The sequence below is a fragment of the Patagioenas fasciata genome, chromosome 1 (assembly GCF_037038585.1).
Source record: "Patagioenas fasciata isolate bPatFas1 chromosome 1, bPatFas1.hap1, whole genome shotgun sequence".
Classification (NCBI taxonomy): domain Eukaryota; kingdom Metazoa; phylum Chordata; class Aves; order Columbiformes; family Columbidae; genus Patagioenas; species Patagioenas fasciata.
In genome coordinates this window covers 213689090-213713041 of record NC_092520.1, presented here as the reverse complement: position 1 = coordinate 213713041, position 23952 = coordinate 213689090, and the positions used below count along the sequence as shown (strand labels likewise).

Sequence of the window (23952 nt, the reverse complement as noted above, 5' to 3'; positions counted from 1 at the left end):
AACAGCAGCCAGTAGTGATCCTGGATGGGCTCCAAGTAAGGATGGAGAGATGTTCGCACTCCTGGACCACACCAGTGATGGTCACAGCTGCTCCTTTGGAGAAGAGGAGCCACGATTGTGGATATTCTTGGATGAACCTCTTTGAGTTTCTCATTCAGCCCCTGAAGATGCTGGGTGTTGTCTGGGAGGCAGTGACCAGTGATGGTGAGATTTCCCCTTTGGCTTCAAACCTGGGTAGAGCATTCTCTCCTTAATCATCTCCAGGTGTTGGATGAGATCCATCAGCACCCACTGCTCCAGCAATTCACTCCTCTTTCATTTTCATTTGAAGCTTTCATCACCTGGACCGACGTTCTCTTTTCCCCTCCTTCACTCAGACCTGGAAGGCGGTTTAGTTATCTAAATCTTTGGAGCGTTTGGTCATGTTTTTGGGCAAACAAATCCACTTGCAGACTTTAATGCAAAGTCCAGGGTAGGAAACTCCATTAGAGGGACTTCTTCCTAGCAAGAGAGAGGGAAATCACCATCTGGCCCATAGTCCTCATTCCTCTCCCTCTGGCAAACACTCATGGACTCATTTACTGCAGAAAGATGAGGTGTCTCCAAGGGCTGCATGGCCCCTGGAGCTGATGAAACCCTTGATCTCGTGCCCTGCGGTGAGGAAGCAGTGATAGATGAGAGCTGTTTCCAACCTGTCCCCTGTGATGGAGGTCCATTAAAAATGATTCCTCCTTGTGCTCAATCTGGGTATGTGAGAGCTGATTCTCAGCAACCTTCAGCTTCCCCCCGCTTGGACTGTGTCCTGCCTTTGACCTCCATGAGGTACAAAAGGTTTAAAGCAGTGTCATTACCCAGTAGTTGACTTAGTGCTTGTGGACCAAGTAACATTGCAGGGCAAGGTCTGAAGCTTGGTAGAAGGTATCTAATGCTTTTTTAAAGACGTGCAATTCTTTGGGTGGTCCTGAGCTCCACTCCATCCAGGTTTGACTACTCATGGAAGAAGGTTTTGTGCTTGGGTGGACAGTGAGGGCTTTTCCAGTGTTTCTATCCCATCGTGCCTCCTTGGAGAGATGTTTTTTGCATCTTCTTGCTCCCTGAGGGCCGCAGATGTTGGCTGTGGTCCTTGTGGAATGCTCAGGAGACCCTTGGACCTTGTTTGGCTCACACCAGTAATAGCCTTGCATGCTTCAGAGCTAGTTAGGTACCTACTTCCCCTGATTTTGTTGGTCTGGATATGGAAGAATGGAGTTAAGGATGTGAATACACGTAGGATGGGAGCTCTGGGTGATGACCTGGTCAATGGGTGCTTCATGACAGGTGTGTGGGCACTTAGAAAGTGGGTGTCCCTCTACCTACCAAACAGGGATGTCTACATCCCTGCCTTGGCATCCCATCCCATTGGGGTTGAGAAGCACTTTTAAAAGCCTGAGGGCATTGCTGAAAATGTCTCCGGTGGTAATTTGGACTCAATTCTCACCTGCTCGGAGGAGATCAGCAAAGGAACATAAAAGGTGTGGAAAGGTTATTGCTTCTGGCATTGGCTGTGGGTCCAGCATCCCATGGCCCCAAAGACAGGCCAAAACCGGTACTCCAGAAACCAAGGCCTGGTGCACCTCTCTGATGCAAGGACCTGGTGTCCCTGATCATCTCCAGGAGTTTCAGATCTCCTGGCCACAGGAGAAGCCCTGCTATTGCCAAAATCACTGGGAACCTGTGAATCAGGTACTTGGGGAAGGAGATGTAGGTTAGGGAAAGGACTGATGCCAAAGCAGATTAATTAAGCCATCCTAAAGCCAACTCTGTCCCAGAGGTGATGGGGTCTTGAATTGATTTAAGTGCATCGCCAAAGTGAATTCAACTATATGAAGACTGCAGATTGGGAGGGGATGTCTATTGGGCTGCATCCGTTCAAGTGATGGCTGGTCCTCCTTTGCAACCATCCCCTCCCTTATTGTGGGGTGGGTGTCCTCTCACTGAATCATAGAATCATTTTGGTTGGAAGAGACCCTCAAGATCATTGAGTCCAACTGTTAATCTAACACTGTCACTAAGGCTTTAACGGGATTGAGAGAAGAGTGTGTGTGATGGAGGGAGAAGATGTGATCATGCAGTTTTTATCCATTGCAACTGCTTCAGGCTGTCCCCATGGGCTGTCCGTGCTCTGAGAGGTTGGAAATGGGGTGTTCAGCCTTTCCTGGCTGGTGGCTGCAGCAAGATGACTTGGGGACATTGGGAAAGGGCTGACCCACATGTCAGGGGGTCCTGTAGGACCCTGAGGGGGTGTTGGCCAATGCCAACTCCTACCTGGGCTCTGTGGTGTCTGCTGTATCCTTGCACAGGAGGGTGATACAGGCAGCTACCCACCTCCACCATGGGTCCATCTTCACATGGCTGGGGTTGAACCTCACTCTATTTGACTGAACTGGGTGGCAGTAGATCCCAAATTTCTCAGAGGACCAGGGCACAAGAGCAAAGGTGAAAAACAATCAAAACAACCCTAACAACGTAATACATTCTAAGTAATGGGATATATAGAGGGGTCCCCTTCAAAGTCAACTCTGCTGCCAGAACGACCCATGTAAGTGTGAGCCTATTTCTTTCCTGCAGACAACAAAAAACTATCTGAGAGCAAAGCTGTAGCATGGAGGCAAACTCCATTCCCATCGTCCATCATGTCAACAGTGGAGCCAGGTGGTCAAACCCATCTCCTGCACAGATATTAGGGCCTATTTCTGTGTTTTATTTATTTATTGTTGGGCAGGGTCGGTGCAGGACAACGTCCTTGCAGGAGGCAAATCTGCACGCCAGACGTGGAGTCTTCACAGTGATTTTATTAGGGGAAAAACAGGAAAGAGAAGGCAGTGCCGAGGGAAAAAAGACGAAAGAAGTCTAAGTGCCTGGTTCATCCCTATATCTGTCCACTTTGAAAGCAAACTAGACTGGTTTAGGGGGCTACTGTGATTCAGTCAGCTTTTGCAGAGGATCGGAGAGGAGTTTTTGCTGCAAAACTGAAAATGTCCCGGCATGAAAATACCCCCAGCTGACCCTGAGCAAGGAGGGATCCGTGGTACAAACAGCCTGCAGCACCAATGGGTGCTGTCTGGCATCGAAAGGGACCCAAACTCCGAAAAAGTTTATCTGAAAATTACCAAACTTATGAAAAACACAGGTTTTGTCATGAGCATCCTCGCATATCACCCTTGTGCGTCTGTCTCTCCAGGAGCAGGACACCTTCCCACCTCCCCGCAGCCTCCCCTCGCTCTCGCCGAGCTCAATTTCCGCCTGTGAATCATCATTTAAAGCCCAAATGTGGGCAGTTGAAGAGGAAACTTATTAAAATTTCATCACTACAACCATTCCACCACTGGGAAAAGAAATAAGATGATGCGACTTGTGGTCATGTCACACTCGAAGCCTTGAAAGCAAAATGCGTGTGCCAAATACCAGCACAGAAGTTTTGCTTGCCTGGCCCAAGGAGGTTCTGTTTAATGCTTTCAGCATCAGAATTGCATGGAGGAGTTGGACACAGATGCACTGTAGGTCCATAGAAAGGCAGAAGAGAGTTTTCTAGTTTCCTTTGACCCTTCTTTAATAATCTTTAAGACTCAATTTGCCCTTTCAAGGCTGCAGAGGGAGGAGGATCTCGCTGCGGTACAAGACTGCCCATCTCCCATCTCTCCATAACTCTACGGTGAACGTCCCTTCCTCTCCTCTGAGGCTGATTTTTGGTGGGTTTGTCTTCCCAATAATGCAAATTTGGGGTTGATTTTCACTCCTTCCAACAGCTCAGCAGCAGCAAGTCCCTGCATGTCCCTCTATATAGCAGGGGCTGAGGGCTCGGGAAGCTTTGACCAGGACCTTGATAGAGGGAGGAGAAGAGATGGGAACATGGAGTTTGTTAATTTTTCAGGGGTTGGATTATTCTTTTTGCCTTTTTTGCCCTTTTTCCACCTTATTGGGCCCCAAGTCTGCTGCTGTTACAGGGTCACAGGGGATTTACAGCCCGGGTCATATGCAAAGCACTTGGCTGCCTGTAATGAGCAGTTACCCAGCCCACATTCAATGTTTCATGCTCCTGGCAATTAATTAGCTCTGCTTTGAGCTTTTGATGTAAATGTAATATCAAAAAGCCTCTTTGGGATAAAACAGGCTGGGGCTATTTTGCAAATTGCTACATAGGCTTCTCCAACAATTGCTTGGGCCAAGCCCAAAGACTAACTTTATCACTGACAGCTTTCAGGCATGAAATAGAGCTCTGTTCTTGGTGTTTTCCTTCCAAAGACAACAAAAAAGCAATGGAGAAGAAAAAATGATCGGAAATCCTCCAAATCGTCTTCGGCAAGTGTTTTCTGCAATATTTCTATTTGCTATCTTTCTGTTGCACCTCCTACCCCTTCTCCAAAGAGGTGTTTGTACCTGCTTGTACGTATGGGATGTACCTGCAGCTATGTGGACATGATGCCTTTGGTGGCAAGAGAACATATAAAGACAAGGAAAAATGCAAACAGAGGCTGTAGGAGCCTGGATCAATATGCAGAATTAGCACTGGCCTCAGGGCATTGATCCTGACAGTGGGTCTACACATAAAACCTGTTTATACCCCATGGAGTAAAGCATGAAAATAGCTATTTCTCCTTTTTTCTGCCTCTGTAAGCAGGGATCGTTCTGCTGGTGATGCTGTATGAAGTGTGTGGGAGACACATTGCTTAAGAAACGTGATGGTTGCTTCTCTACAGATGGGTTTATTGCTCTTCCAGCATTTCTTTGCCACTGAGATCATGGCCTTGGTTTGGCCTTTTGGCTTCGCAATCCATGGGAGGTGCTTGGGGTGATTTTAGGAGTGGGGTGGGACACGTCTGGGGATGCAGGACCCACTGGTGGAGCTCAGGGTGCTGGGCTAAGGCATGTCCAAGGCAGGGGATGGGCGAGGAGCCATCCAGAGGAAACCTGAGGGATCAAATGGGATTTACTGGGGTGGTTTGGGGTGCAAAATGGAGCAGGATGGACACCCCAGGGCACCTCCTGCAGGAGCAATGCCTCCTGGATGGAATTTCTCCTTTGTTTTCCTCCTAACCCACACAGCAACTATGTCAGCAGCAAATCCATCCCCATTTTTGCTCTTGCTTGTCCCAGCTCAGAGGAGCAGAGCTACCTTCCTGGCACAGGAGGTTTTTCAGGCTTTTACAACGTTTTCCCTTCTTCTCAAGGGTGTTGTATCTGTTGGGTTGCAATTCCACTGTGCGGTGGGCAGGGGATGGTGCTCACCAGCATCTTCGCAGAGATGTTGGCAAGAAACTGTATTTACCAATACAATGATGTATTGATTACTATTACTCCAAAAAGTGACAGATACCACCCAAAAGGTGTGCAGACAGCACGTAAACCTCCAATGTCTCCCAGAGAAGATGGGGTGGAGGATTTTGCAAGATGGACTCACCAGTGCTCAGGTCCAGCCCTGCATTAACTCATGAACATTTTCCTCCCAGGCATCTCCAGAGCTTAAATTACTCCTGCTCTAAAAATATCGTGTAATTAATTAACCTAGCTGAGCGCAATTCAGGCTGATGACATGGCGATGAACTTTTTTTGTTGCTTTTGGTTTCGGCAGGAGTAAAGATAGGAGATTTTGTCAGCTCCTTCCCAAACAGCCTGTCCGCTCCAATCTGCGCAGCCAGAGGACGCTGGATGATGCTCAGGGCTCAGCCGTCAGCACTGGCGGCCGTTTCAGGGACTGTATCATTATCAAATTACTAAATTACGCCAGCCCAGCCTCTTCATCTCTTGCCATCCATTTTCTTTTGTCAGGGTTGCTAAGGAACTGCCCGCGGGCATCGGATGCCACGATGAGGTGAGTTTTTCCTCTCCGCGCCTCCTTACAAGACTTTGCTGGCTGGATGCACAAGAAAGCTCTTCCTGGGAAGGAACTGAGCATGTTCAAGCTATAGGTGCATGTATATCCATAGACACAGACCCAAGGGCTCAGCTCTGGAGCCGTGTGATCTGTGAGCCTCTGACCTGATGAGTGATGGGGTCACTCATGCTCCAAAATCACCTCCCGCTTTGCAAAATCCATGAGGATCTGTGAAGCTGGTTTTACGTGCATTAAAGCCCCAGTTTTTCACATGCTCACAGTGATGCTTTTTGCTTTTTAAGGCCATTCTCCAACGTGTGTTCAGGAATTTTCTGGCTTTGTCCTGTTGGGAGCACCCCCAGGTCCCTGCGCCTGGAAAGCAGTCGGCTCACCAGCAAATCATTCAGCTCTAAAAGTTTCCCCCCTCCTCCCACAATCAAATAATTTCAAGAAACTCAATTAGCGTGACATGACATTTCCAAGGAAACACCGAGGATACATTCCGGTAATATTTTGGCCCTGCCAAAGCGGTTCAGATGGCAAATCAATAGTAAACATTTAAGGCTAGATGTATTTAAAAAAATCAAGTTATCAATTTCCCATTACGCTTGAGCTCCCGGAGCACTGATGGGAAATTCAAGCTGCATTTAATACACCTAGTGGAGGACTGAAGAGCTTGATCTCATACACTTGCCCACAATTTTGGTTTTCACTTCTCAAGTCTTCCAGCTGCTTTGCAAATCTCAATTAAGTCACCTGGCTCCCTGGTGAGCAGTTGCCTTGGCCTGTGCCATGAACATCATTTATGGCGAAGGATCTTGAGCCAAATCACAGCCCCCCATACACCCTAAGAGACTCCGTCCCTCTTCTTTGGCTACACCTTGGCCATGAAACCAGGTGGCCAAATCTGTCCCCCGGACTTAGCTTTGGAATACATGTACTCGTCACCAAGCTTAGAGCCAAAAGCTGCCAAGAAATTCTGCATTCTGGGAGGTGAAGTCCTGTCTTAAGTGACAGCACCAGTCTTAAAAGGAAAAAAACAAGGGTATTGTCCCATTTGTTTGATGTCTGGGAATAACAAGGGAAAACAAGAAATCCATCATACCCTCAGGTAGGTCTCAGGTCCTCCAGGTCCATTTGCTCACCTATTGCTCCCTCACTGTGCTACTGATTCACAGCTATAAAAATGATCTTCATGTGATTACTGTTGCTTAATGTCTCCTCAGATTTGATGTCAACATTCCTGCCAAGGGGTTCACCAGTCTGCAGTGATGCACCCTTGTCTAATGCCCTGGTGCAGCTGATAGCTGGAGTGGATCAATGAAATGTGGGGCTGGACTCTCTTGGGGAGAAACCACAAGATGAAGGAAGGCTTTCTCCCCTTGATTTTGGTAAATAAATGCCACTTCGAGTTATTCGTGAGCTGGCTGGTGGCAACGGTCGCCAAGAGGTGATGCTGTTGTGCCCTGTGTTGGAGAAAGGCTCCTGGGATCGTCTCCATTGTCCTGGTGGAAACCCAACATTGCGGCACACAGGGAGGGCAGAGACAGATGTCCAAGAGGAGATGTTCTGGGAGGATTTGAGGAACTGAAAGTGGCAGGGGGAATGTGTATTCTGCACAAGCGGCAAGTCTGTAGGATGGAGATGTGCCCCATACATCACCAGAGATGGTGCAGCCACACACAGGCTGGCTTGGTAGGACAAGGTGGTAATGAGCAGTTTCCTCTGATGGCCAAACCAAAGCCTTTCTTCTTAAATCCTCCTCCTTGGGAAAACCTCCCCACTTTTCTGGGACAAACCCCAAAGCCCTGGGCAGGACTGTCCAAATGCTGGACCCTGGGTAACACACAGTCTTGGGCATCCCAAGAGAAGCCAAGGACAAGGTGGTTGGTTTGTGGGGACATGCAGAACTGGGTCAGAATGGAGCTGGTCCAAAGTTATTGCAGACAATAAGTACATATATATATATATATATTTATTTTTCCATCGCTAGTAAAACTGACCTGAGACCCTGGGCCAGGTGGTGGTGGCCACTCGATTGTGACAACCCCGTATTTCTCCTGGTGCCTTCACTGGAGGGGAAGCATCACACCAGAGAAAAGGGAGATGCTACAAGGGTTTTCTTTCTTTGAATAATAAATATTATTACTGAGCTTTTTTCTGTATTAATTAAATAGTGAGAATTATGACTCTGTTGAGGTGTTAACTGGGCTATTGGTAATTTCTCAGCACTGTGTTTACAGTGTGTCCCCTTTTGGCCATGCAGATATTTTTGTGCCAGTCCAGCCGTGGGCTGGTTTGCATCAGGAAGGATCATTTAGGGGCACAGGCGTTCCCAAGCAGAGACGTCCCAAATCACAACAATGTGAGTGAACCTTTCTGCAAGTGCATCCCCAGCCCCTCATATGGCTGAATTCCTTTTCTCTTCTTTTAAGGCTCTGAAATGCTGTTTGCTCTGCACAATTGTGGGAGTTCAACGACATGTGCCCCTTGGCAAGGTCCCACCTAAATAAAGATCTTCATAGCAGGGTGACAAATGAACTTGTGGGTTGTGCACTCCATTAAGTCTCTGTTTCCTTGTGCACAGTGATTACTTTGACGATGCAATCCTCCAGCCTTCCTTATAAAGTGCCCCCCATCGCTGTGATGCCTAGGAAATGTTGAAATATTGGGTGTTTCCTAGAAAAACACCTGTTTCTTGATGCTATGACCTCACCTGGAAATGCATAAACACTCTCTTTTGGGTGATGCTGCACTCTCTGCTTTGCTCAGCCAGGGACTTTTTGTTTCTTTTCCGAGGGATTATTTTTCTTGCCATGATACAACATCTGAATGTTTTTCTTGCTGAAGTACATTTCGATACAGAACATCATTTTAGGAAATGTCAGTCTGAAAATGGCATTTGTCTCATTGCCAACATTTACCACATTCTATTTTTTTTGGTTTTTTTCGGTAAAACAGATTTTAGCTGTTGGTGGAATAAAAATTCAAGAAAACTCCGCTGGTCCTCCCTTGGAGCCTGGGACATTATGGGTAAGGGGAGTCCTTCTTCTACCTGTGCTATCAGTAGCAATGAAGCAACCTTGAAACTGGGAGGTGTGAGCTCAACCTTACCAAACTGTGCAGAAAACATTGAATAACACCCACTGACTTCCCAACCAGCCCCACAACAATCCTGCTCCACCACAAATGCCCATTTAGCCATGATGTTCCCATGAAGGGTGTTCAGAGAAAAAAGCAATTCCCAGTGCAATCCTTGAAAGCGCAATGAAGTTTTTGGCTTGGTTATTGGGGACCTGCAATGGTGAGAGGAATCATGGCTTGCACCCATGGGTGCTCACAGCTGGGCTCCCCAGGCTGACGACTTGGAACCCAAAATTCTAGCACCAAAATTTGGGGAGAACCCTGCCAAGCTGGTAATGGGGGCAGCAGTGACATGGCCAACTGAGAGGTGTCACTTTTAGACACCATGTTTTCTACCTGGTTGCAACCCGACAGCAATTTTCCTCACTCATGGGGAAGGTAGAGCCTTTTGCTTTTGCTGTTTCTTTGGGAAACTGTATTTCAAAAGCCAGGAGAGACTTTTGTGCCATCAGAGTTGTTGTGACCCTTCCCAGGGGTGGGCAGGTTGTCCCATGACGTGCACTGGGGAGAGATGCTATCAGATAGGATCCCTCTCAGCTGAGTCCATGTGGCCACCAAACCCCAGAGGTTTAACCTCCCACTTGTTGGCTTTTCACACCTCTCCAGGCACGAGCTCCAAACACCTCGAGGACCTGGGGGTGGCATTTTGCAGGGAGAAGCCTGATTTTGGACTCTGTTTTCTTCTTACCGTACAATTTGGAACGGCTCCTCTTCACCTGTCCAGGGAATGGTCAAGTGAAGAAGGTGGGACTTGCTAAAGGCCATGGGGAGCTCAGGGTCAAGCTGAGGGGCTGGAGCACAAGTGTGATGGGAGCGGCTGAGGGACCTGGGGGGTTCAGCTGGAGAACAGGAGCTGAGGGGAGACCTTCTGATCTCTGAACTGCCTGAAAGGAGCTTGGAGCCAGGGGGGTTGGGCTCTGCTCCCCAGGAACAAGCGCCAGGAGCAGAGGAAATGGCCTCAGGTTGCGCCAGGGGACGTTGAGGTTGGATGTGGGGACCAATTTCTTCCCCAAAGGGCTGTGGGGCATTGGAACAGGCTGCCCAGGGCAGTGCTGGAGTCACCATCCCTGGAGGGGCTGAACAGACATGGAGATGAGGTTCTCAGGGACATGGTTTAGCGGCACTGTTTGGTTAAGGGTTGGACTCTATGATCTTGAGGCTCTTTTCCCACCCAAAATGATTCTGTGATTCTATTCTATGATTCTATGAAAGGTCATGGGATGAAGCTCAACCTGCCCACCCAGTCTGACATGGGGAAATAGTAATTCCCACCTATCTCTCTGTCTTTCTCAAAGAGTTCCTGCTTCCAGGTGAATTATGAACTACAATCACACATGTCAGCATTAACACACTTTTATTTTACAAAAATAAACTCAGAGGTATGTGTCACCTGGTTTTGCACAGTAGTTCTGCAGGGCAGGTGGTGCAGTTGTGAGTCTCTGGACATCTCTGCTTTCCTGAGCAATCAGATGTTTCCCTCTCCTCACACCGCTTTATTTCCTGCCCATAATTACAGTTTTACAACATCTGTTTTTCAAACATCCTTTGCCTCTTCATTTTGAATGGTTTGTCTTGCTTGTCCAGTCTCTGAGGTGTCCATTTCTCTTTGATTTAAACAAGGCAATTGCAGCTGATCACGTCCCTCTGACTGGTTTTCGATAGCAAGGAAAGAGAAAAAAAGGGGTTGTTGAAGGTTGGCTGCAGCTTTGGCTTCTTCTTGGACCTCACATGCTCACAGTGGCTTGGGAGGTCCCTCACATCATGATGTTGTCTATGCCAGGTCATGTCACAACATGTCAGACATCCACAAAGCAAGCGTCCTGATCCAGGCCAGCTCCTGGCACCATTTAGTGTTGGTCAGGAGAAATGGGAATGCAGAGGACACATGGACCTAGCTTGGTTTTGGATGACACAGCGCTGGAGGTATCTACAGCTGCTTTGTGAAGCCTACACTATATCTTAATGCTTATGCTCTAGGTAAAGCGTTGGCTGGGAAGAGGTTCACTTATTATCTGATGCTGCTGGGACTGGATTTCAAGCACTGAGAGTGGCTTCCCCTCATGCAGTATCTTGCAAAGAAGGAGGCCACCAAATGTGGGCACTGACCAGGCTAAATGGGCCAACTGGTCTACCTTGACTGCCCTTACGGTCAACAAAGACGGGCTTCCCGCAGAGCCCAAGGAGTGATGCTAACCCTTGTAGTGGAGGTGGACAGAAGAGGGCACCCACTTTGGACTGGCTGCTCTGGGGCTGCAAATCCCTCCTTCCTGTCCAGAAAGTTCTTCCTCCTCCCCAGAGAATACTATTAGCTCTCCATGATGGTGTCACCTGTCCTAAGCTGGATTTAAAGCAATGAATACCCACACTACCTTCTTTATTGCAGAATGGAAAGCCCAGTGCATATCAGAAAGTTCATTGCATATCAGAAAGACACAAGTGGATGATAACAGCCTGTGCTATGGTCTTGATTTTGTGCATAATAGGTGCTCGTCTAAAAACCAGCCAACAAAATCTTGTTGAAGATATCCCTGCTCATTGCAGAGGGGTTGGACTAGAGGACCTTTGAAGGTCACTCCCAACCCAAACTATTCTATGATTCTATAATATGATTCTATGCAATACAGATCACCTGAAACCTCTGAAATGAACCTGAAATTATAGATCTCCACCTTTAATTTCTTTCTTTTTTTTTTTAACATGACTTCAAAAACAGAGGCGATGAACTTCACCAGTGTTTTTTAATGTATTGTGGAGAACTAATGCATTTCACCTGATGCCCGGAGGGGGTTGTCTCCATGCAGAGGAAAGGCTGAGAGTGGAGCATCTTTCTGGGAAGGCTGGTTTCAGCCACAGCTCGTGCACTGCTTGGCATCAGTAGCGTTTGCATTACTGTCAGGAGGTCATACTCCCTGTGGTGAGCTACCACATGCCTGGAGATGACGAAGAGTCACCCAGACTGATCCCATGAGCCCTAGATCTGGCAATGAGATCCCAGTTGGGCTTCCAGGAGTGTTTTTTTCCCATTGAACCCCTGGATGAGGTGTGACCCCAGTGCAGGGTTCACAAGATGGTCTGGACTGGGGCAGCTCCACCAGCTTCAGGCTCTGCCCAGAGCCCTTGGTGGATGGAGGTGCCAGAGAGATGCTTGGATGGAGCAGTCCAGGACTCAGAGGGCACCAGCCCCCAAATACCTTCAAACCTCAGCCCTCAGAAGGCGCAAGGTGACTGAGCTCGAGATGTGCAAACGATCAGGACTATCAGGACCCAGTGCTGATTGACCCTCCTTGTCTCCTATAGGTCCACCCACATCCCATCAGTGGACATGGCCAAAGAGAAGAGATATCCAGGAGCACCTAGGAGGGGCTGAGTAGGACCAAAGTGAGGTGGGATTGCGAGGGGAACAAAACCTTGCAAACTAGAGGCATACCTCCAAGTCCTTTCTTGGTCCTGGTGGGGCACCATAAATCAATGGAGGTTGGCAGATCATGGGTGGGTTTTCCCGCTTTCACCTCACTCCTAGTTGGAGGAAGAGGAGGGTTGGAGGGCTCAGGGGCTGCCTTACCTGCTGAGGTTTTGCACCACCGCTCACATATCCACTTGGTTTCGAAGCGGTTGCTGTTCCCTTGGCATCCCCCGAAGACGAAGGGCCGGCAGGCGTTTGCTTCCACATGGTAGTACCAGAGCAGGACGTAGTTCTGGCAGGAACCCTCGTCCATCGGCTGCAAGCAGGAGGCTGCAGAGAAACGTCCCCCACACCCACTCGTACATTGGACCCAGGTGGGAAGAGGTCACACTCTGCCACCTCCATCCTACCCTAGGCAAATATGTGGGGCTGATCCAGGGACACCCACTGCCCCACAGTCAGCACTTCACCCCAAAGTGATGGGGTTGGCAAAGGGGACAGCAAGGAACAAGGTGGGGCATCTGGCAGTGGAATTCCACAGTGGGACGAGCACAAGGCTCCTGGTTGTTACATGGCAATGTCCACCCCTGTGGTGCCCATTGTGGTGGTCTCTGACCTCTACAAGGGGGTGATTAATCCCTGGGTCACAGAGTGAGAGGATGGTTTGGGTTGAAAGGACCTTCCCAGCTCCCCCAGTGCCACCCCTGCCATGAGCAGGGACATCTTCACCAGCTCAGGTTGCTCAGAGCCCCGTCCAGCCTGGCCTGGGATGTCTCCAGGGATGGTTCAGCCACCACCTCTCTGGCCAACCTGGGCCAGGCTCTCACCACCCTCAGGGCCAACAATTTCTTCCTTATGTCTGGCCCGAATCTCCCCTCTTTTAGTTTGAAACCATTACCCTTGTCCTGTCGTAACAGGACCTGCTAAAAAGTCTGTCCTGGGGGGGGACTTCACAGGGGCAGTTACATTTGGGGTGTTGCCTGGTGGGGCTCTGATCACATTTTTCTGGTGGAGCAGGACAACACTGGATTGGGTAAAAACACCCTCCATTTTGTTCACCACCAGCTCAACGCCTTGGATCAAAAGCAGCTGATTTAAGCCAAGTCCAGAACTGAGTTTTGAGCCTTTGTGTGCTGGCACGTGTAACCCTTTCAGTGCCACGTCCCCTTGATCTCAATGCCAAAAAAGCACTTCCCACCTGGGGAAGTGACTTCCCCAAATGTCACTTAATTCAGTGCATTTCACCTGGTAATGGACTGTGGGCTTCTCGGCGCTTGTGCTGAGAGGGACTCGTTATCTGCTGTGCCCGAGGAGCCGCTGGGGAAGCAAATGGAAATCAAACATAACGAGGCCATGCAAACAAATTAGCCACCATTTAAATATAGATCATTGGAGCCTTACATGGCTTCCCAACGGCTAACAAGTTCTCTTAATAAATGTCACAGAGCAATTGGTGAGGGGAGGGAGAAACCGGCGGCAATAAAATTCTTAATGGTGTTAAACAACTCAGGGAGAAAGGTTGGGTGTTAGTCAGAGAAACTGGAAGTATTTGTGGTTGTTTGCAGGAGATAAATGTCAGGCCAGAGTTTTGTAAGTCTGCGAGCTTTGAAAAGCCAGGAGCGATTGTAATCTGGCAGTAATAACCCTCCGATTGCAGAATCCTGTTAACATTTAGAGCGTCTCTCCTCACTCATCGCTTAGCAGGGCGATTTATGAGCCCTCCTGCCTCAGAGCCGGGCTTTAATGGGATTGTCGGCTGGCGACGGCTGCAGCTGCGATTCAATAACATGTGGTGGGCCCCATCGATCTGAAACTGCCCAGATCCCAAGTGCTGCCTTGATAAAAAGTGAATTTAAACCCAGATGTTTGACGTCTTCGATGTGCGACACAGACATCAGGAGAGTGCTTGGGGGTGGGGAGGATGAAGGTGATGATGGTTGGGATTGGGTTCTAGGCTTAGCTGGATTTGGGGAATATGTTTGGTTCTTAGCAGATTACACAGGTCAACACCAATGAGTTTGACTTAAAACTCTTCCCAAAACTCTGGGAAAGGGCCATAATGGGTAATAAATGTCAACACGTATAAACTGTAGGTCAACAGCTTGTACAGGCTACAACTTGTTTTGGGGTGTAAAAGTATGTGACATTGGGGTGTCTTGCTTAGTATGAAAGTGCAATGTGTTTTTTCTTTAAAGAATTATTTCTAGAGTAGAAGTACAGGTTGGCCAACCCATGTGCTGGTTGACCAACCAGTGAGCTGACTGGCCAGCTTCTGTGCTGCTTGGCCACCCATCTGCTGCATGGTCACTCTGCAGAAAGCTTTGTGCCATAGATGCTGGGGGATCAGAGTTTGTGCAGGACCGATGTATGGATGTTGTATTGTAGATGGCTCCATTCTGCTGGGATGAATCTGACCCTCTGCTCATCTTTTTCTCTGAGATGAAGCACTGATGCTATCCCCCTGCCTATGCCAACGGCAGCTCCATCCATGCTACCCAACCCTCCTCCTCCTGGTGACAAAATCTGAGCATATCTTGATTTCTGACTTTATGAATTGCAGGAAACAAGTCTAAACTCTCACTCCTTTTGAGTCCTGCCCTGTCTTGCAGTGTGTTTGGACTTTGAGCACCAAACGCAGAAAGATTTCCACAAGCGAGCCCATAATCCCCTATTCCCCTCAAGATTTAAAGCCCAGCTCTGACGAGGTCAGAAGGTCCATGGGTGGTTGTGGCTTAGATTTGAAGATGTGATGGACCTAGAGGAGGACAGCTCACATGAATCCTTCTGTGTGAAAGTCATTTCCAGCTTGCTACTAAAATTTAGGGTAGAGATACCCAGAAAATCCTCAAGCCAGTCAAGTCAAAGGCTGCTTGTTGCCTCCATCAGCGTCCCAGGGGATGGGCAGGACCACAGGGTCTGGAAAAGCCACCCATGAGCCATTATCCCATAGAGACAGAAGGATGATAGCCAACTGGTAACTCTTCTTTGCCAAGGAGACCATAATGCTTGTCAGGTCTGCATGAAACTGGACCAAGCATTCCCTCACTGTAATGTTCCCTATAGTGGTTCATGGCCAGAAGAAAGCGTAGATGATCTGAACTGCAGCTAAAACTGCCCCATTCTATCCTTTCCCTGGAAAGATGGCCATTCTTAGCCATGTATTAAAGGATTTCCCTGCGTCCACTAGGCTCATCTCTTGGTTATTCCACCAGAACACTGTGTCCCAATTCATCCCGAGGTGGTCCTGGAGCCTCCTGAGGAACCACCCCATCTATGCTTACAGAATGGGCCACAAACCTCCCTCCAGCCTATGGGCAAGTAGTAGGACATAGTTCACCTCCCTATGGCCGAGCAGCCTTCACTCCCAAAAATGATGGTTGCACCTCGGCTGTCTGGTGTTGCTCAAGATCCTATTAGGAGCTTGATAATACCTAAAAGTATGGTCAGTCTTGGATCATGCTCTTGTCCTGTCCTGTTGCCTCTTGTAGCAGTAAATGTGGTGTGAGGAAATGCCACAAACTCACTGGTGTTCGTGTACAGGTAGGTCTGTATTGCACGTGTCTTCAGGGCAGGATCTTGGCCATTCTCTCTCCCCCAATCTCTTGGGTAACACAAATGGATAGAAATAGAGCCGGTTGTTTTCCCATTAGCTGTAATCAGTAGTTTTACCCATTAAAGGTTTTATGAGGCCCTGGACAGAAATAGTCTGTAATAGCTCGAGTGTTTGGTCTCACAGATGTAATTTCTGGCTGGTAGGAAGCTTTACTAGAAGTTGCAAAGAACATAGAGGGGAGAGGGGGACAAAATCAGCCTGGAAACAGCTGCTTCCTTCCAGCCTTTCAAAATGCATCCTTTTGAAGGTGGTCATCACTGAGATCACACATATTTGAATTTTCCCTCACCCACCAGGGCCATCAACTCACAACTCACCTTGTGTCCACAGACCAGCACCTTTTCAGCACAGGAGCATCGCAGCGTGGGAGCCCTCATTGGAAATCCCATCACTGCCTAATTTTTTCCCAGTCCCAGGGCAGAGAATTTAGCTCTGGGTTCATGGAGTGCTCCAGAAGACACTGGATGTCATGGTTGGAAAGATGGGAAGCACGCAGCCCCACAGCTGCACTTACCTGCAATAAATGAAGGTGGCTCCATGAAGGGCTTCACTGAAGTCACCGATGTGGTCGCACTCTGAGTTTTGTTAAGCATTTCTTCCTGGCTTTCACCATCTTTTCTGGTGTGTTCCCAATGTAGAAAATACCGCTGGAGTTGGCTGTTGATTCCAGCTGCCTCCAGACCTGTGGATTTAATCGTTGGGTTACTGAGGATGAAATCTGGTGCCACAGTTTGGAAGTCACCATGCTTTGATAAATGGTTGTAGCTCAGCAAAATTATTGCCACTGCAAAATATAGTGTGGGAGAAAAGTCACAACACAATTTATCGTTGACCAAAGCCTACAGACCACTGGGGTATGTGGGCAAGGTAGGAAAACTACTTCCAAGTCACATGTACTCTAGCGAAGAGCAAACAATTAAGGAGAGATTGTACTGTCTACTGTCTTCTCAAGAAAGGGAGCAGGGAATACAATAAACTTTTTCAGAATAGAGCTGTTTTTGAGGAAGTGGTTCCCAAGAAGTGTGCTGGGCTTTCTTGGGACCTCCATGACTGCACGGGCATGTTCACAGTGTCAACTGGGATGGAGTCATAATCAAACCTACGTGGATAATTAAATGCTGCTGGATCAGCATCTCCATAGGATAGGTGCCCTGAAGTGCTGAGTCTTCTCAGGTCAGACTTGTTAAGTTATGCACATCCAACTGTGTGTTTGGATGCATGTGGGGCTGTGGCTCCACCATCCTTCACACTGATACCAAGTGCCTCGAGGGACAACCGTGATCTGGACCAGGCTGGCAGGCACATTAGCACAGCAGATATTTTAGGAGTTCTGGTTTTATGGTGGATGTGCAGAGTTTGCAGGTAGAGGACAGTAGATCTAGTGGGGCCTGGCTGTGCAAAGTGAACCCAGAAACCTGTTTTGAAGCAATATGGACCAGCAGACTGAAGTAAGCCCAGATTAATGCTCTGTGATGTGTCCACTGTGGTTTTGATCTGGCTTTGCTTTCCTTCACTAACTTACTGTTTTAACTAATGATTCTCTGGGAATAAGGGATGGAAAGGACCACGTGCTCTTGACTGAAGGACTGACCAGCCAGATAATAGGGCCCTTGGGTAATATCTGAGTCATGAAGGCAAAACACTTCAGCGAGGGTTGTCCTTTGCAGGAGCATGGAGGCTTCTGTGTCCAAGAGAATCCACTGCAGGATTCATTTGCTCTGATTTATTTGTATTACAGATTTATTTACATTCGAGATATGGGACCATGGATAGACATCAGGGAGAGGTGATGCCTACCCTGACAGATTTGCTTTCTAGACAAAGTAGGAGGGGAAACAGAGCCCAGAAAGGACTATCTCATGTCTAGTGTAACTAGAAATATCCTACACCAGGAGAGTTCCCAGCTACCCCAGGCACCTACAATTATACTGGATTCTTATACCCAGGACAGGTTGGGGTTTCTTCATCCACCTCTCTGTTAAAGTCCTTGCTTTGTAAAATGCTCTGCTTTTGTATACTATGAAGCAATGTGTTATGAAGGCTAAAATATATATACACATACATAATGTAAGAGTTATAAAGGAAAAATTAAAGCAAATCCATTCCTGGAAAACATGAGTTCACTGCAATTTAAAATCAAATTGCTGTCCTGGAGTTACTCCTTTGTCTATTCCTGTTTAAAACATTAAAAACACACTGTAGTGGGGGACCCTTTCCAGGTCTAATGGTGGCCTTTCCTAGTAGGAAACACTGAGGTTAGATGAGATGTCTCAGAGCAACCGAGGTATCAAAGCTGGGTTGACAGATACGACACAGATCTATGAGACACCTATGCCCCTGGAGAGGATCCAGCAGGATATGTAATCTGGTTTATATATGGGCAACTAGATCAACACCCAGGGGTGAGGATCTGATCCAAAGTTGGAAGCTTTCCTCTAGGTGCCTTCATGTGAACTGAGTGTCTCCAGAACCTACTCTGGCCAGCTGAGATCCAGAACCTGGTTCAGTATCTCCTGTGTTAAAACTAGACCCTGAATCACTTGCCCACATGTAGGCAAAGACACAGAAGAACCAAGTCCTCCCTGAAGCGCAGATGATGAGTCCCTGACTGAACGCGGGTGTCTCTTTTGGGGTTGGCAGATTGGGCCTCCAGACTCCATGGACCATGTGGATTAGATCTCCACAACAGGAGCTTAAATGATGAATAGACACCTGCACTGGAGCTTATCATGTTGATGGTTTGGGATGGTGGAGAGACAAGGTCTGTTTTGTGGGCAGGGAGAGGTGTTCCTGTGTTAGGAACAGCTTTGATCCTGTCTTGCAGTAGAGGGTAGAAGCAGGAGGCCTCTTGTCGCCCCTCCCAACCCTGTTTTCTCAGATTCCTGAAACACCCACCACCAGAGCCAGGGTCTAAAAGCAGTCAGTGATCCAGAATCATTTTCCGCACTGAATCACAGAAAAAATGCACTTATTCTTAACAACATCTTTTCACTTGCAGTTTTAAGGCAGTTTTGGGGCAAGGAGAACATCCTTTACTCTACTGCATGAATCCACATGCATTTCTATGTAGATATCAGAAGCCTTACCGCTTTCCATAAGCATCCTTCCCCACTCACCTCCACAACCTGCAAACAGAAGACAGACAGGGCATAGTTTGTTTGCTACTTCTTTTTTTCCCTATATAAACAACATTTTTCAACAAAATCATTAATTTTACAGGCAGCACATGCTTTCATGGATTATTTTTCATCCTTTTTTGCCCTCTTTTCAAAGCCTTCAAATGGCTCCTTAAATCTCTGGGTAGAAAGGAGTATGACTACACAGAACCACAGAATCACATAATAGTTTGGGCTGAAGGGACCTTCAAAGCCCATCCAGTTCCCCCTGCCATGAGCAGGGACATCTTCACCAGCTCAGGTTGCTCAGAGCCCCGTCCAGCCTGGCCTGGGATGTCTCCAGGGATGGTTCATCCACCACCTCTCTGGCCAACATGGGCCAGTATTAAACCACAGTCATAATAAAAAGTGCCTTCCTTATATCTAGTCTAAGTCTCCCTTCTTTTAGTTTGAAACTGCTATCCCTTGTCCTATCATAACTGGCCCTGATAAAAAGTTTGTCCCCATCTTTCTTTTAAATAGAGAAAGGCTGCGATAAGGTCTCCCTGGATCCTTCTCCAGGTTGAACAACCCGAACTCTCTGTCTGCCCTCATAGGAGGGTGATCCATCCCTCTGATCATTTATCTTAATGTCTGAAGCATCTTGGCAAGTGTTCATGAACCAAAACCCCCTTTGGCCATAGGAAGACCCCAAGGAATAGGGCAGGAGTGGGGCAGCTTTCTACCAGACCCCAAATAGCCAGACTTCTGCAGGGAAAGAAAAGAAAGATCTCAAAAGCCTGATACTGTTACGATATTGGAATTAAGTCAGAAAAACATGTCCAAATGCTGTGCTTTTCATTACTGTTGTGGTGCTGGTTGGCAGTTATTCACTGCTGGAGAGGAGAGGTCTGTGTGTCAAGAAGTGACACAAAATAGACAGAAATTAAAATATTGTTATCAGTCAAAACACAGCTTCAAATTTTACCCCGTGACCCAGCGCCTTTCATCAGTCAGCAGGGAAATGGAGATGACCGGGGAGGAAATCTCCACTGAAAAACATCACGGGGGAAGAAATGGGAAGAGAGAAGGTTTAAAGGTAAAATATTAAGTTTGAGGAGGAGGTCAGGACTATGGCAGAGATCTCGCAGCCCAGAACACCATACTCGTCTCCGAGCATGGAGAAGCGACGCGTCCCCGCTTGCTGCTAATGGGATGATATTTGCTCTGCCAAGTCAGCACATGCTGGAACTCAAATTGCTCCAATTTAGTTGCTGGCAGGTGTCAAATCGGTGGCCCCGAGCATGGTTTGCTGGAAGACTTACCACATCTGTCTCTCATTTCATTCCTGACCACCTCCTTCACCTCTTCCTCCTGTGTCACGGGGGTAAAGCAGAGGTTAGCAGTGATTTTCTGCTCTACCATCATCTCCCTCCACTTTCTGCCCCATTGCAACTCTGCTTGTCCCACCAGAGGTGGCCTCTGGTGAAACCACCTCAGCGTGGGTATGGCCAAGATCAGGGACGTATATTTGGTGTCACAGGGACCTCGGTTCAAGATTTGTGGCTCATCAGGGAAATTATTCCCTTCACAAATTCAAGGCCATCCTATAGCCAGCTCCTCTTGCCAAGAGCAGCTGGGATCCCCAGCCCAACACGAGGACCACGGCACACTTCAACGCCAGGATGGATTTCCAATGAGTCTCCCCACTCTTTTGGTACTGTCCCAGGAGCCATGGTCTCTCATGTGTTCCTCACCTCTAAGAAGCTTTGTCAAGCCATCTTCATCTCTGCAAAAGGGCTGCTCAAATCATACTGCAGGCTTGACCCATGGAGAAGGGCTGTAGCATCAGATTTAGGTGAGGTGTAGGTGCACCTCATTCGGTTCTTCTCCTCTGCCTCTCTACCAGCTCAAGGTATTCCCCACAGAGCAAGACATCTGGTCTAATGGATTTTGAGCCTATCCTTCAGCCCTGGGCCAGCCAACTGCCGCTGTTTCAGTGGAGCATCTTCCATGTGTGATGGTTGGTGTCAGACTGCACTTCACATGGTCACTACCTCTTATCCCTTCTAGAGGTGACAAATTTGGGGGTACTTACTTAGGGAACTGGCCTTACTTCAGCTTATTTCAGTTACCCTTGCCTGTAACACCCATGGTAAAACTAATCTTGCCTGGCCTATGTGCAGTGGAAAGATGAAAGTGCATCATTGTGTTAGTCAAAGTGGCACAAACCACACTTGTTTGACAGAGTAGAGACCCTAATGCTAGGGGAGCTGCAACATGGACCTTGTCCTGACCACTGTGTGTCAACCATTTCTCCAAAATTAATAGACCTACAGCAACAGCTTTTGCAGTAACACCAGCTCCCTAATGGCTTTGAAAATGGGGTATATTTCTCTCCCATGCTATTTCTTTTTATTTGGTCAGCCCTGTGGCATTGGCACTGATCCTGTGTACCAAGTAGAAGTCTAAAGCATCACGGGGAGGATGGGAGAGGGGAAATGTGCCCTGGGCTCTGGGTGGTTGTTTGGGTTTGGCATCGTACAGCCCAGCACTGCTCCCACCCCGGCTTGTGCACATCTGACGTCTCTGGGTAATGGCCAACACTCTCATTTCCCAGATATTCTCTGAATGAAACTGTTTCTCAGCATTTCCCTCCTCCCCTACACCACTTATGGGTAGTTTGCCCTATTTTCTGTAATAGGATGTGATCTTGGGCTAAAGTACTCACAGAAAGACCAGGATCTCCCTTTTCTCCTTTCTGGCCAGCTGGACCATTTTCACCCTGTTAAAAACATTCAGGTTATTACAAAAGCTCAGCAGATTGTCCATTAAATGCTCCAAGAATAAGTGCACCTTAGGGAGGAAACGATACACCGGGAAGGGGCAGATGGGGAAAAAGACTCACTTGTTTTCCTATAAATTTGAGAGATATCTGTGAGTAGCTCACTGAGCAGAAAGGAACAGACTCATCCATGTGCAAGGAAGCAAGAACAAAAGTGTGTATCAGAGAGCTGGGTGCAGGGTCCCAGGTTTTCTTGGGAGCTCTGCTCTGTCCAAACAGTAAAGATGTTACCACCTACAATTTAAGTCAGGTTTCTTTGCAGTTTGTAAGTGCCCACAAAGGTTGAGATGGAAGCACAAAGAGGATCTGGCCTCCAGAGAATCTCTGGGAACCAGACCATGCAGAACATGGCAAGTGGGATCGCAATCCTAGCCCTGAAAAGATGAAACAGAGCTTTGCCAAAAGGGATTTCTGCCTTCTGGGAGACAATACCTTAAAAATTTCTCTGCCCAGGACTAGCGAAAACTGGATTTGTTGAATAAAAATACTTAAAAATATTAAAGGAAAAAGAGCAGAGCAATAATGATCTAAATTAAAGCTGCGATGGTCATCTTTCTCAATTCGCGCTCACTTATAGGGTCTGGAGCACAAGGAGAAATCGAATTACCTTTCTCCAATACAAGGAGCTAATGCAATGCCACCTTCTGATGCAAAAAGCCCTTGTGTCAGTGTTGGCAGGACCTGAAGAGCGTAGGGATGGACGCAGAATGTGGGTTGCAGGTTGGGATCTCCAGATTAAGATCTGATTTGTATTCTCTGATGTGTGTTAAAAGGCTGAGCATCGCCCCTCTGTACAGAAGCACTGCACTGAGTGTTGTTTTACTCCCAATCTGCCATGGCAAACACAGCTGAGGATGTGCTGGCCCAAAATATGATGTTTTCTCAAAGATGTTTTATATAAAACAGCTGGCAGCCCACAGGGCTCACAGCATTTGCCCCAGATGGAGGTACCTTTGGGTAGCAGGCCCATGTCCAATGCCTGGCACTTGTGTTTAAAATGCTCTCTGTGCTTTTGTTCTTGCAAAATTTGGAGAGCTGAGATATGTAACCTGCAAAGTCAGTTCACCCGGGCCCAAAGCAGAGCTCTGCACAGCTGCAGGGTGGTGAAGAACCTCATTGGCAGGTGAGGTTGGCTCATCCCCATACTGACCATTTCTCCTTTTCGCCCATCCATGCCTGGGGGTCCCCTGAGGCAGAGCTGAGGTCTCCCCCTTTTCCCTCTTGGACCCTAGAGGGGAAGAAGAGAGCTCAGTTAGAAATGTCCAAGCACCTTCCAGAGGTACCCCACACCACTGGTTGGGATTTTCCCTTGAAGCCCAACTTGGGCATCAGCAGGTGGAGATACTCAGAGTCCTCTGGATCTCAGATACTCCCCAGACAGATCAGACATAGAGAACTATAGAATAGTAGAATAATTCGGGTTGAAAGGGACATCCAAAGCTCACCCAGTGCCCCCCCTGCCATGAGCAGGGACATCTTCACCAGCTCAGGTTGCTCAGAGCCCCGTCCAGCCTGGCCTGGGATGTCTCCAGGGATGGTTCATCCACCACCTCTCTGGGAACCTGGGCCAGGCTCTCACCACCCTCAGGGGCAACAATTTCTTCCTCATGTCCAGTCTGAAACTGACCTCTTTTAGCTTAAAACCATCACCCCTTGTCCTGTTGCAACAGGCTCTGCTCCAAAGTCTTTCCCATCTTTCTTATTTGCCCCTTTTAAGTACGGAAAGGTGTGATAAGCCTGGAGCTTCTCTTCTCCAGGTTGAACACCCCAATTCAAGGCCCTGGGTCTTTTTCCCTTTGAGCTGGACAAGCACGAGATGTTTCCTCTGGTCCCTCCCTGCAGAAAGGATGGATGCTGCAGGGGCAGAAGGCAGTTTTGTCTCTATAACACTGTCTGTCCCAGCACTAATTTAAGAAACAGAGTCCCAGCAGGAGCAGAAGGACTTGCAGATGGAGATAATACCCTCCCACGTTAGAAATGAGGGTGGCCTCGCTGCTGCCG

The 23952-nt window shown here is 48.0% G+C and overlaps 1 protein-coding gene across 1 annotated transcript in view; it reads right to left on the bottom strand.

Annotated features, from left to right (window-relative positions):
* Positions 1–10332: 10332 nt before the first annotated feature.
* LOC136111561 (uncharacterized) overlaps positions 10333–23952 on the bottom strand; it is a 117947-nt gene continuing 104327 nt past the window's right edge. The window contains exons 76-83 of the mRNA XM_071803547.1: positions 23102–23179; positions 21838–21891; positions 20432–20480; positions 19098–19136; positions 16526–16693; positions 13644–13715; positions 12558–12728; positions 10333–10643 (exon numbers count right to left, since the gene is read on the bottom strand). Of these exons, the coding sequence (XP_071659648.1) occupies positions 10630–10643; positions 12558–12728; positions 13644–13715; positions 16526–16693; positions 19098–19136; positions 20432–20480; positions 21838–21891; positions 23102–23179 (645 nt within the window). The 3' untranslated portion in view covers positions 10333–10629. The remainder of the gene's footprint in view (positions 10644–12557; positions 12729–13643; positions 13716–16525; positions 16694–19097; positions 19137–20431; positions 20481–21837; positions 21892–23101; positions 23180–23952) is intronic.